The sequence below is a fragment of the Podarcis tiliguerta genome (assembly GCF_965153285.1).
Source record: "Podarcis tiliguerta genome assembly, chromosome: 1".
Classification (NCBI taxonomy): domain Eukaryota; kingdom Metazoa; phylum Chordata; class Lepidosauria; order Squamata; family Lacertidae; genus Podarcis; species Podarcis tiliguerta.
In genome coordinates this window covers 85,688,816-85,703,172 of record NC_139534.1, presented here as the reverse complement: position 1 = coordinate 85,703,172, position 14,357 = coordinate 85,688,816, and the positions used below count along the sequence as shown (strand labels likewise).

The 14,357-nt window shown below is 42.3% G+C and overlaps 1 protein-coding gene across 3 annotated transcripts in view; it reads left to right on the top strand.

Annotated features, from left to right (window-relative positions):
* The window catches only part of AMBRA1 (autophagy and beclin 1 regulator 1), a 153,771-nt gene that overhangs the window by 22,960 nt on the left and 116,454 nt on the right, over nt 1–14,357 (top strand). For 2 of the 3 annotated variants that reach the window (XM_083455389.1, XM_083455390.1), the window contains one exon: nt 194–1,677. In XM_083455389.1, the coding sequence (XP_083311515.1) occupies nt 194–1,677 (1,484 nt within the window). The remainder of the gene's footprint in view (nt 1–193; nt 1,678–14,357) is intronic. The other variant, XM_083455391.1, reaches the window with a different exon arrangement.

The following is a 14,357-nucleotide window of genomic DNA, read 5'->3' as shown; positions in this document are numbered from 1 at the left end:
GTAACAACATGAGTTACCTTTGTGTTTCTTTCCTGGATCTAAGTAGTTAAAAATAATAGTAATAGAGAGTCTCGCAGTAACTTTGTCCTGCCCAAGGGCAGAGTCTCTGCTTTGCTTGTGGCAAAGTGCATCCTGTTTTTGCATCATCTTATTTTGATGCAAGGTAATTGATCACTTGCACTTTCTTCTGCAGAACGATGAAGAGGTGGAAATACCTGTGGATAGTACCGAAATGCCACACTATCGTCAGCGTTCCATCCTCCAATCTCAGCCTGTGAGACGCACACCACTCCTTCATAACTTCCTGCATATGCTGTCCTCACGTTCTTCTGGTATCCAGGTGGGAGAGCAAAACGCCATGCAAGACTCGGCTACTCCCTCCCCTCCTCCTCCTCTCCCTCCTCCTCCACCACCACCACCTCCACCTCCACCACCACCACCTCCAGCTAGTGAAGCCTCTAGAGCATCTGCCTATAATGGCCTCAGTGAGCCTGTCAATTTCCCCTCAGTAAAATGTTGCCAACATCTGGGGGTGCTGTGCCTTTGCAGGCGATGTTCTAGTGCAAGACTTCCTTCTCTTTTTCCGTCCCAGGACAACACCCCTTCCACATCCTCTGGGTCCACTGGCACTTCCTTTTCTTCTGTGCAAATGGAGCCTTACCAGCCCCAGGAGCAGGCAACTACAGCACAGCAGGAGCAGGGACTCCTTAACCGACCATCTGCTTTCAGCACTGTACAAAGCAGTACTGCGGGCAACACCCTGCGCAACCTTAGCCTCGGCCCCACTCGTAGATCCCTTAGTGGGCCTTTGTCTGGCCACTCGTCCAGATTTCACCAGTCTACAAGAGAGATGGCCTCTGGGTTGGAGGGTTCTGAGTGGACTCGAACAGTGTTGAATATGGGCCCTCGCTCTGAGTTGGAAGGTATGCCTCCTCCTAGAACCAGTGCCTCTTCAGTGAGCTTGTTGTCGGTACTGAGACAGCAGGAAGGAAGCTCCCAGTCCTCTGTATATACTTCAGCTACAGAAGGGAGGGGTTTTCCAGCTCCTAGTGCTGAAGCTGAAAGCACTAGCAATGCTGGTCCAAGCAATCCAACCAGCATTCGCAATGAGTTTCAGTGTGACTTGAGGCGGTTCTTCTTGGAATATGATAGGCTTCAGGAGCTAGATCAGGGGATAGGTGGTGAACCCAGTCAGTCACATCAAGCCCAGGAGATGCTTAATAACAACATCGAGCCTGATAGACCTGGTCCTTCTCATCAACAGACCCCACATAGCAGTGAAAACAATTCCAATTTGTCACGGGGGCACCTGAACCGCTGTCGAGCCTGTCACAACCTGCTGACTTTTAACAATGACACACTTCGCTGGGAAAGAAGTACACCTAGATATGCACCAGGGCAGGTCCAAAGCACATTTGAAGGTGTGCCATCCAGCAGTAGCCAGCTACCACCTTCCGAGAGAATGGAAAGTAGAACTTCTCCCTCTAGCAGACTGCCACTGGGAAGATCTTCTAATCCGCCAGAGGAAAGGACCGTGGGAGTGGTCTTTAACCAGGAGACGGGGCACTGGGAAAGAGTTTACAGCCAATCTGCTTCAAATAGACCTGGGAATGTATCACAGGACGCCTTAAACCAGGAAATGCCTGAGGAAAGTTCAGAGGAGGATTCGCTTAGGAGGTAAGATTGCTAGACCGTTTCAATTCCTCCTCAGTCTTTCTGAAGCTGTACCATTGAAGTGTGAACTACTGAAGATCTGGAGGTACTCATTTCTGATGCTGCCATGAATCTGGCTGGTAGCAATATTGGATTCAGGGATCAGTTGCTGGCTGCAGTGGGGCACCTATCTAAAGCGTAGAGTAAGCATTCAGAGGAGAGTACTATAATTTCTAGCTGAAAGTAACTCTTCTCCCCAAGTCTCATTCTTACGTCATTGAGGCATTGCTTGGAGTAGCTAACTGTAGCACTTGTTAACAATGGCAGCAAATGCAGTCCACTAGGCTTTTCGTATATTCCCAGTTGTTAAGTATAGGGAAAACTTTTCAGGAATAATTCTGAATCTAAGATGGTTCAACTACTTATCATTACATCTGCATGTGACAATTATTTCTCCCATAGTGAGAAATAATGCCAATTCTTACGTCACCCTGTTCTTGAATTGTATGTCTGCCAATGACTTGTAGGTGGTTGAGATAGTATCTGAAACATTTCTTCCTGGTATTGGATTATGCCTGATCACCACAAAAGAAAACAAACAGGAATGCTGATGGTATATTTTGAGGGAATTATATCCCTTTCCTTTATTGCTTCAGGAAATCTGCTCCTGAATTGATTTGAGAATAACATTTCTCTTAGCTGCATGATGAATATTGGTGATGGCAGAATAACTCCTATTTTAAAATCCCTGCCTCTATTCCCCCACTTCCCTGCGTTTTTCTGGCTGCTTGTAAGATTACATTTTCTTTTCCTAAGTTTACCTAACACTCATCTTGTCAGGTGCCCGTTGTTCATGAATGACTAATCTTACCTTGAATGCCTTTGAAATTGGCAGCTGTCCTCTTCATACCTATACAAGCCCTCACCCACCAAATGGCATGCAGGTATTGCATCAGTTCAAACCATTTTGCAGCAACCAAGGGGCTTTCACCTTAGGCTGAACTAGTGATGTTCTTTGAACGACAAGGAACAGTGATTACCACATGTAGGAGGCCCTTCAGCATTTGCTGTGTTTAACAGGCCTGGAAAGTGATCTGTAGACCCTCTTACCTAGAGGACTAAACTAGAAAGAATGGGATTGTGTTTAATTAAAGTACTGATGATGTATAGTATCAGAGAAGTATCCGTTTGTTATGCTGCCCCATTGTCTAATCAGAAGAGGCGGTCAGTGCTTTCTTTCTTTTTCCAAACTTTTATTAGGCATTACAGATATAGATCATCTTAAAACATTCATATACATTTTTTTAAATAAATACAAAGAAAAAGCTGTATAAGATGCACAGTAACAGGGACAAGGGGGCCGAGTGAAAGGGTGCCTGTGCATGCAAACAAAAAGGAAAGCTATGGAGAGTATCTGTGGGGCCATGGAATTGGATTGGGGAAGAGGAAAGTAGATTTATGAGAGGGACATTACTCCTAGAAATGCTTGGAAGACTTAAAAGCCTCCAAGGCAGTCTTTGCCAACCTGGTGTGCTGGCTGGTGCTGAGGGAGTTGCAGTGCAAAACATCTAGAGAGCTTCGGGTTGGCTCTTTTTTCTCTAGTGCAGTTATAGTTTAGAAGCCAAGCTGGTTCTTTCTTAGGGAATGGTCACTGTGACCTATTTGGACTTCTCTTTCTTTGTTGCTTATGATCCAGCTGATTGAATATTTGGGGTGACTTAACTGTCATAGATGCTTATGTTCCTGCCATCCCCTCTGAGGTGCTGGCAGCTGTGACTGACATTTTATCTCTCTGACCAGATGCTTCTTGCTATGGTAAATGAATTTATAGTATGCAGCCTAGTGCTCAGGCTTGTTTTTGGTATTCAGTCCTTAAGAATTCCAGTAGCACAAAGCTTCAGTAGCTTTTCGCTGTGCAAAACAATATTTCACATTCTCTTCACTTCCGACACTGATGAATATTTTCCTTTCTTCAGTATGAAGCAGGAGCTGGTGCCTCAGTTACTCTTACTGTTACTAGTGTGAGTCCTATGCCAGGAGTATTTAAATCTAGGAATGTATGTGAAGGGGCAATTGCACGGGACCTTTACCTGGCAAAGAGGGAGAGTAGTGATCAGGTGGGCAGGACTCGGGGAGTATGCTGCTTCTCTGTTTCAGACGTTACCGGCAACAGTGTTAAGTAGAAACTATGGTAAAACTTTTTGTGCAACTGGAGGTAGAAGTGAATGAGGCCAAAGGCTGTGACAGGATATTACAATTGTCAACAGGGTTAGAAATTAGCAGGGCGCCAGGCATATTTTCCACCTAAAGATTCACCATTTGTGAGCACCTCAGAAAGTCTGGGTGCCATTTTTTGTACCTGGCTGTCACTCAAGGATTACTGAAATGTATGTTCTTTGGAGTATATGTCAAGGATAGACAATATGTTAAGGAGTTTCATAATAAAGAGTAGAGTGTTTTGAAAACTGAAGCATGGTACCAATATTTTTATTGTAAACACCAAATTAAACATGCATTAACAATTTCTGCTAAAAATGTGATATTAACAATGTGTCACTTAAGTGAATTGCGTATTCGTTCATGTTTATCAAAATAATAAATAAAAAGTGCTGCCAACCCCCCCAATGGCGACTAGACATTCTGTTTGGGTGTCCACAACCCAGGTCCCAGAAGCCTTTTGGCTCCTAGCTTTTTTATCCCAGTTTCTAACACTGATTGTGAAGGGATGTGATGGAGTGAAGTTGTTCTGTAAAGTTATACCGAGTATAACTTTCTGCGGTTCAATTGGTACATTGAACATTTGCTAGGAAGGCAATAGAAAGCCAGTGACAAGGCTGAAACCTGATGGTTAATGTGCCCCCACTCACCCATCCCTATGGAGATGTGAGCTATTATGTCCCAGGTCTAGCTTCTGAGCAGCGTTCCAGGGCAGTTCCCATTATAGACCAATACTTGAAATCTTGAGCTAATGTTGTTGATCTAAATAATTGCTGAAATGTCAAAAGTGGGAAATAAGGCACCTCAGTCCTCTGTCAATTCATAAAAGCCAAAAGTGTGTGTACTATACTGCAACCTTCTTTTGCTGTCAACTAGAAATCCAGGATATGGGAGTTCTCCCAGAGAGTTTATGAATGACTAAAGGAAACCAGAGTCTACTATTGGTGACCTGAACTAGCTCTCAGCAGCAGCAGCAGCAGCAGCAGCAGCAGCCTCTAAATATCAAAACTGCTAAACCAAGGTCAGATATGAAGGGAAGAGCTGGTTATTATTTTACTATTGTCACTTTACTCTAGATTACTAGAGTAATCTAGTAATCTGTGGTGTCACACACATTTTGAGCAGCAGACAACACAAAGGAAGGTGCAGAACTCCTAAGGAAGGTCATGTGGCTGTAATGATGTACTAGAGGTGAGGGATCAGCAAATAAATTCTGGTATTAAATAGTGTCTGTTGCTAGTTCATCCAGCAGATGTCACACTTAGCAATGCAGCTGTTGAATTGGTAGCTGAAAGCCTTAAAAGAAGGTCGAAAGATGAAGACAGGTTGTGCTTGCTACCTATGCGTGGGCTTAATTTCCTTGACCTCGTTTATCTGTTTGAGAAGTTCCTTATTTGTGAAGTGTGTGCCTGCACTGGGTGAATGGAGCTAATGATGACTAAATGAAGGCTGTCCCTCTCTGAATCATGTTTCACAGATTGGCCATGTGTGAAAGGAGAGTTCTGATTTTTGACTGCTCTGGGCTAATTATCTGAAGCTAATAACATAGGCATTAATAAGCATCTAATTGGTTTTCTTGATCTTATCCTTGGTCTCATTTTGTTAATCAAAGGAGATAAGCGAGAACCCCAATAAAAACAGCACATGCCCCTTCCAGACAGTTTTATCGGAAAAGACAGGATAGGCTGCTTAGCATGACTTGGCACAGACACTGTGCTCTAGCCATGGGACTTTGGTCTCCAGGTAATGCATAATGCAATATTTTGTGGATGTGTACACTGTAAGGTGAAATAAGGCCATATGTCTGCTTCAAAGCAATGAGGGATATGAAGACTTAATTTTCTCCAGTGATCTTTTGATTGGTGCTGTTTGAAGGACAGGACCTCTTGTTTACAGATGCTTTCACCATCTGCCTGTCTGTCTCTCCGTTGGACCCCAGGGTGACTGAATTTTGGAAATACTGCTGTGTCAGTGCGCAAGCTACTTCATTAAGTATGCTGGTGGATGGGAGGAAAATCACTAAGCAAGACACAAAGTTGGTACTCTGATCATCTTCTGGCAGCCTTTTGCAGTGTTTTTATCTTTGTTTTTCTAGGCATGTTTGCTTGGAAGTAAGTCTTGCTGACTTTGGGACTTATCCCTGAGTAAGTGTGGCTAGGACTGCATGTTAAGTGTTTTCAAATAATGAGATAAAGCCTGTAACTATTTTCCATGTTATGGGATAACACAGTTTGTAACATTACATTTCTTGAAAGTGTTGAGCTAGCAGATTGTGACTGCCTACCCTCCTTGTCAGTTAATTTTTGTTTTAATTGCAGGTTCATTTAGCATGAAACAGTAATGTTTAGTTCACACTTGCAATGCAATGTGCTATAATTTGTAGATGCAGATTTCTTCATTTATTAATCAATACTGCCAAGGTTCCTCTTTTTTGGCAGCTCATTCAACTCTAATCTAAGGTGAACATTATGATGTCCAGGTTGTTCTTTTTTGTTGGCTCAGATTGTCCAAGCTGGAGAAAAATTATCTCCTTCCCACTTCTGCTAACTTTTTTATCTGAATAACAGAGGCTGAGAACTGGATGTCAGGTAGAAGGGTGAAAATGATGGGTAGTTTCATTGGGAAAGGGCATCCATGTGATGGGGAACTGCAAGAGAAAAATAAATACAGGTGGTGATAGAAGGTAATGAAGGAAGGGGTTTTTGTGCTTTGCAAATATTGGGATTCCTATAGGCATGCTAATACCTCCCTATTGTGTGTCCATGGCATAATTTTGACTACATGAGGACTGGCACTTGGATACTTGATTTGCCAGTATCATATATGATGTTCTGCTACTCTAGCATATTGGAACTGATGGAGCAAAAGGTCCAAGTAGCAATATAAGGAGGAATGAGAAGAGGAGCAAGATCATAGAGACAACCCATATAATCTGGGTATTGAGTTCAGCTGAATCACCTCATTAACTATGGATAATTTTAATTGAGGGACTATTTTTAAAAAAGAAGAAGGTGGGGCCTCTCACACAATGTCTGCATGGGGGAGGCAGTCAAACCCCAAATTAGGAAGGAGTGCACATACGTTTGAAATTTGCCAGGCACTAGGTGAATTTGCACCTGGCTGTTGGCCTCTTGCAACCAAGTGCAGATGCCTGGGCACCAGGATGGTGCCCGACATCTCCACCATCTGGAGGTGCATGTCTGGGGATCCTTAGATCTTGCCTGTTTTTGCACACTAACAACACATCCTTTAGTATTCTATCCGCAATATTTTATCTGCACAGTGTGAACAAATTTCAGAAACCAAAAACTCGTATTGAAAAGTACGGCTTTTGAGCCGTCTGGCCCCAAAATGGCACCTAGACATTTCATTTTGGCAACTGTAACCCTGGTTTAAGTAGCCATTTGGTGCCTAGCTTATATATCTGAGTTTCTAACACTGTACACATAGTTGGAACAGAAGCTTACGAATCTTACAGCACCCTACCCCGGTTATCTCTTCCCACCAGTGCTAAAGAGAGCAGTCAAAAGCTTGAGGTTCATTTCCTCCCCTTTTTTTCTTTTGCAAAAAAACACTTGGGCTGATTGGTGGTATGATATCGAACTTGTTCCAAAACATCTTAAGTTCTTTTCTGGAACAATCTTGATCCATTCAGGCTGGTATTTGTTGCAAAAATCCTAATACTTAGCAAGTGGTAGGTAGTCCTCTGAAAATTAGGATCATATGAAGCTGCCTTTCACCAAGTCAGACCATATTACTACCCCTATCTGGAGATGCTAGGGTTTAAACTAGAACCTTCTGCATGCAGAACAGATGTTCTACTATTTAGTCATGGCATTAGCCACACAGTTAGACATGGAGCACTGGCCTGACTTCTGCCCACCACCACAATGAGATTGTCAGTTGCTGGAGCAGAGCACAAGATTTCAGATCTTCCTTTTTATGAAACAGAAGTAACCAGCTTATAACTTGGCCTGGCACCAGATGAGATGAGCCAGACACAATTCTCAAGCCAAGCTGCTGGCATTGCTACTGTTCCTGCTTAGATAGGGAAATGTTAATATTTATATTCAGATGTTTTAATACATTTATCTCTGCCTGCAGCAATTGTTTATTGATGTTTCTTTTTATGCTAAATGATGTCCATGTTGCATTCATTGATGAAGGTGAACCCTCCAACTTTTGGAAGGGTTGTAGAAACTTCTACAGCATGACTAGAAGAGTTGGGAATAAAACAAGAAGTTTGGGTGCCTTTTGATTTGACTGTTCTGGCCTTCTCATATCTTGATTTCTGTATTTTCTAGCCATCTTGAAATGTCATTCATATTTGTGACTGAAACTTAACAGTACTATTGTATTGAATTATAGAGTGGAAAAGTTCATCTGGACCAACCCTTTGCCAGTGCAGGAAATTCACCAGTCCAGCATTCTGATAGATTGTCATCCAATATCTGATTAAAAAAGCTTTTAGAAAGAGAAGTCTGCCATTTTCCAAAGCCATAGGGGTACCTTGCTGCTAGTGACTTCTTAGTACTTTATATTTTCCCTGTGTATTCTTGAATGTACATATATGTTTTTGTGTGTGGAGACTTTCCTCTTAAATTTCTGCATGTTTTGTGGGAATTCCTATCCAATATTTAATTTACTTTATATAATTGTTTACATCTTCTGTCTGACCTGAGTGGCTTAAAGATTTTGTGTAAAGAAAGTTTTGTTGCTTTCTAGTTTTTTAATTAGTGAGACAGACAGGTTGTGTATCCACAGTAGTGACTAGAGGAGGATGAACGAACCACTGAAAGGAGCGTAGAGAAGAAACGCAACAGTGCACCTGTAGCAGCAAAACTGGATGCCTTCATCTGCCCCACCTGCAATAAAATTACATGTCTCTCCTGTATTGGTCTCTACAGTCACAGCAGGCGCTGTAAGTCTCCAATGGTTTGACTTCACCCCCAAAGGCGTACTCCTCTATTGTGTCCTGAGCAAATGGATACCAACAACGCACAAACCACCACCAACAAATTAAGCTCAACTCAGTCCCACTCGAACTCATTCATCCTTTCTTACAAGCCATATTTCACTTTCCAGAGCTCCACCGTCTAAAATACTAAACAAGACATACGTTCTGGGCATGACATTCAAAGACAAATGCCTGGTTGCCATTACATTTTAATTGTTCGGTACTTTTTCCCCACCACCGAGCAGATCACATTAATACCAGTAACATTTTTTCTAATGAATTAACATGCAGAAATGTGATGGGAGATTTTATTTTCAGCCTCAGGACTGCATCTTCCATTGTCTCCTGAGACAGATGAATGACAGCAAACACCCCTGGTTCTTAATCCACCTTTTAACACTGACATAGGTCTATAGACCGTAACCTCCATGTATATTTGTGTTAAAATAGCATGATTTACTTTATGCAAGACAGTGTTCTTTTCTTTTTGCCAGTAGAGGGTGCATCTCTCAAACTCAATGGTGGGTTGATAACATCTTTAAAGATGGTACAAGAATACTGTTGTGAAACAGTATTAAAGAGCAAAAACACAGCTTTTTCTCCAGCTGAATATAATTTTAAGAAATCTTCATTAAAGGTGCTCCTCCAAGGGTCTTCTGTTGGTTCCCTCACTGTGAGAAGCGAAGTTACAGGGAATCAAGCAGAGGGCCTTTTCAATAGTCGCATCCTCCCTGTGGAACCTACCCTTCAGATGTTCAGGAAATAAACAACTATCTGACTTTTAGAAGGCATCTGAAGGCAGACCTGTTTAGAGAAGTTTTTAATGTTTGATGTTTTATGGTGTTTTTCCTATTCTGCTGGGAGCCTCCCAGCGTGGCGGTCATCTGAACCAACCCTTTGCCAGGTGGACGTTGTTGTTACCTTCTTTGTAGCAAGATCCACCAGGTGACTAGTCACTGTGCATGTATATTTAGATGGTACATTCCTAAACTTTTCCCATACAGCAGATATTTTCAACCTTTTTGAGTCCACGGCTCCTTTGATCAACTGCATTCTTTCTGTGGCACCCCTGTGGGGCTCAAGAGCCTGCAGTCACCCCTTGCCTGCAGAACTGGCAGCCTCTCATCCTTTTTCAAACACCATTCCTTGTGGAGTGTTCCCTCAGCCTCCTCTCCTCTCCCCTCTTCTTGGGAGTCCTGGGCAGCCACTGCTGCCACCCCTGGTCTCTGAGCTGCCCCCCCCCCCCCAAAGAGAGGTGCCTCCTCACACTGTACCACAGGGGCCTGGGAAGCACCCCATGGCCAACCCCAGAGGCACCTTTCGCCTGGGGAGTTTGTATCCAGGGCTGCTGCAACAAACAGCTGTGCAAGCCTTTGGGAGGCAGAGATGCAAGAGGGCATCAGAGGAGGGAGGGAAGGAAAGAAACAGAGGCCAGTGTTGCCCGTGGCACCCCTGGCTATCATTCAAAGGCACCCCAGGGTGCCACGGCACATTGGTTGAAAACCACTGCCTTACAGGATCTAAATGTAATTTGTTAAGTGGGGCCTGAACATTTATTTGACTACATCAGTTAGTTTTTAAAATAATTGATCTTGATTTCTTAATACAAGTGCTTTACAGAAATTTAAAATGGCAGACACAAGCTTAAAAACAGTCTGATTCAGCAGAGATCTTTTATCCAGTTCAGTGTCCTATATTTCACAGGCCCAATGCTTCAAAGAAGCCCACAAACAGGTCATGAAGTTTGCAGTCCTCTTGTGCTGTTTCCTCTCCCCCCTCCCTTTCTCTGCCCCGCCCTGCCCTGCCTCCCAACTCTGCAGTTATTCAGTGGAAGATGGAGTTTCCACAAACTACCCTAGTTAATAGATAAACTTGTCTTCTGTGAATTTGTCTTAGCCTCCTTTAGAGCCATCTAAATCAGTGGCTAGCACCACAGTTTCTTACAGAAAATTTCTTATGCATTATGTAAATTCCCGAATCTGTGGTCAATTTCATTGGATGGCCTGTGGTATTATGAAAGAGGGAGATAAATGTTTCTGTCTACTTGCTTCATGGTATGTGTAATTATAAATATCACTTTTGATTGTCATCTTTTCTTCTAAAACTGAACAACAAATGCTTCAGCATTTTTTTGTGGGGGACATGCTTTAATTTCTTGATGGTTTTGGTTGTTCTTCACCTCTGCTGATAATCCCATCTCAAAAAGACTGTCTCACTTGTATCAAATTCTAATTGTAGCTGCATCCAGAGATTGATATAAAATTATTATGAGTCTGGCTGTTTTATTCTCAGTCCCTAATCCCTAGCATGGAATTTTTTCTCTGTTCACATCTGCCATATGCTGTTGACTTTTTCAATGAGCTGTGAAACACAGACCAAGATCTTATCTCACTAGTTGCTGCTAGGTGAGACTCCACCAGTGTAAATGTGAAGTTAACTTTTTTGCCCCATTGTTCATCACTTACTGTGCTTATTTATTTTGAATTTCTCATTCATTCAATTTCAAGAGATCATTTTGGACCTCTTCACTGGCCATTTGGATTTTCACTATACTGAATCATTTGACATCATCAGCAAACTTTGCTGCTTAGTTGAGCAGTTAAAGCCAAAAATTGCATTATTTGGAATAAAAATATGAAACACGGCACACACCAAACACTTTTTTTATATGGATCTTTATAAGCAATTGGGACACGGGTGGTGCTGTGGGTTAAACCACAGAGCCTAGGACTTGCCGATCAGAAGGTCGGCGGTTCGAATCCCCGCGACGGGGTGAGCTCCCGTTGCTTGGTCCCTGCTCCTGCCCACCTAGCAGTTTGAAAGCATGTCAAAGTGCAAGTAGATAAATAGGTACCGCTCCGGCGGGAAGGTAAACAGCGTTTCCGTGCGCTGCTCTGGTTCTCCAGAAGCGGGTTAGTCATGCTGGCCACATGACCTGGAAGCTGTACGCTGGCTCCCGCGGCCAATAAAGCGAGATGAGCGCCGCAACCCCAGAGTCGGTCACGACTGGATCTAATGGTCAGGGGTCCCTTTACCTTTACCTTATAAGCAATGCTCCCCGGAGGTGCAGGATAGGAGAGTAACAAAAGTGTACTTTAAGTTTTATGCCGCCTCTATAGTTTGAGGAGTATGGAATAACTGTCCCAGGCTGTAGAGACCACTGCTGTCTTCAGCAATGCTTCTTCAGCAGTCCTTGCAAATGGCATTGAGTTCCATAGGACATTCCCAGGAAAACAAACATAGAATTGCAGTCTTAAGTGGTGGTTAACTGCTGTTGATGGTACACTGAATGCTCAAGAGAAAAATGAGGTCTTCCAGACAATGATATAACAACATGTTCTTGAATTGCTCAACAAGAGTGACCATAGTATTATCAAATCCAACATAAATGCAAATGGAAGGTTGTCCAGAAAATCTATCACCGTTGTATTTTTTTAAAAAAGTTTCCTTAAAGAATCAAATTAGCTATAAGGCAGTTGCAAGGAAGAGGCAAGAGGTCAAATATCTTTAGGATGGTTAGAGCTTGGTTAGAAACCAAAATAATATAATCATAGCTAGAATATTTTCCACAGATTCAGAAAGGTGGAAACAAGTACAGTGGTACCTCGGGTTAAGTACTTAATTCTCATCCTGAAGCAAAGTTCTTAACCCAAGGTAATATTTCTGGGTTAGCGGAGTCTGTAACCTGAAGCGTATGTAACCCGAGGTACCACTGTACAGGGAAATGGTTATTGAGAAAAGCAAATAGCAATTAAAGGCAAAAAGATTTCCCTTTAAATGTAGAAGGCTTGACCAACTGAAGAAAACAAAAATAACCACAGACTAAGGCAGAAACTAATTTAAGTTGGCAATAAGGCAGATGAACAAAGACTGAGAAGCATACAGCTAAAAGACACAACTAATATATATATATTTGAATTCATTACCAGCAGTCTACTAGCCAGTTTGATTTTTGGATAACAAGTGTGAAGGGTTGCAAAAAGAGGAAAGGATAGTTGAAGGAAAGCTGAATTATTTATTTGTACCTTTTTTGCCACATTGGGCAGATGCTCATGCCTGAACCACATTCATATTCTCCATCTCTCTAGTAGAATGTACACACATTAAAAAGAGGCTGTGAAAATGCTTTTTAAAAAAGTTTTGAAAAATACATTGAATTTGGCATAGCTCACTGTTGCCATCTAGTGTCACATTTGTATACTGCACTTCACAACACATTTAAAACACTTTATTTGCAGCTGTATAGCTGAGTCCTCACTCTCTCACACACACACACACTCTAGCTGAAACTAGAACTAGAGGTGATGAAATGAAGCTGTACACCTAACTGACAAATTATCAAGTCACCCAATCTGGACAGACACAACTAAGAGTTTTTAATACACTGATATATTGATTTGGTATACATCTCATACTTCAACTTTTTCCTTTCCTCTGCCTTACAGGAGGGAAAGTATTTTTCTTCTAAAACAGTGTGCTGCAAAACACAGGTTTCATGTAAAAACAGTGTTTCCCCCTTCAGAATAGGTTTAATCATGTGCAGATACTATTGATTTGAGGTTCAACTAAGTTTTCTTAAATTTGACACATCCCTATTATGAATCTGTTTTTAGTTAAGTCTCCTTTCTTTGTCAACACGCTGTTGTCAATATAGACTGTCCCAGCTTGATGCCTTTTGGATTATAGAGTTACAGGGTATTTGGGAAATAATGTGCAGAATCTATCCCAATGAAGTCTCTCTAAATGTATGTTAAGCACCTAATACCTTCAAAAAGGATGAAATAACCATAGGCTGGCATGTGCTAACTGTGCCAGTCCAGTGAACATTATAGGGCAGACTTTAAACTTAATTTGCTTTGGATGCGAGCAACTTGATATGTCTTTAAATATAAAGGATTTTCTATTATTACTACAAGACATTCTTTGCTGTGAACTCATAGTGAGGTTACTTTTATTTGTGTTAAATGCTCATACAGATAGCGCTGAAAGCTCTGCATTCATACAATTGTGATTTTTTTGATTTTTTTTTTTGCCTTTAAGCATCTCCTTGGGTGGTGCTGTGGGTTAAACCACACAGAGCCTTGGACTTGCCGATCGGAAGGTTGGCAGTTCGAATCCCCCCGATGGGGTGAGCTCCTGCTGCTCGGTCCCTGTTCCTGCCAACCTAGCAGTTCGAAAGCACATCAGAGTGCAAGTAGATAAATAGATAGCGCTCCGGCGGGAAGGTAAACGGCGTATCCGTGTGTTGCTCTGGTTCGCCAGAAGCGGCTTAGTCATGCTGGCCACATGACCCGGAAACTATACGCTGGCTCCCTCGGCCAATAAAGCGAGACCCCAGAGTTGGTCACGACTGGACCTAATGTCAGGGGTTCCTTTACCTTTACCTTTATTCAAGTTAAAGAGCTTATCCACACTGTAGATTTAAACTAATTTTGAGAGTCACTCCCTCTTTGAACAGATCTACACTGGCTTCTATTCTGTTGGATGATGGATGGGCAGCTAAGGATTTCTAAAAATTCTTTGCTCTCAA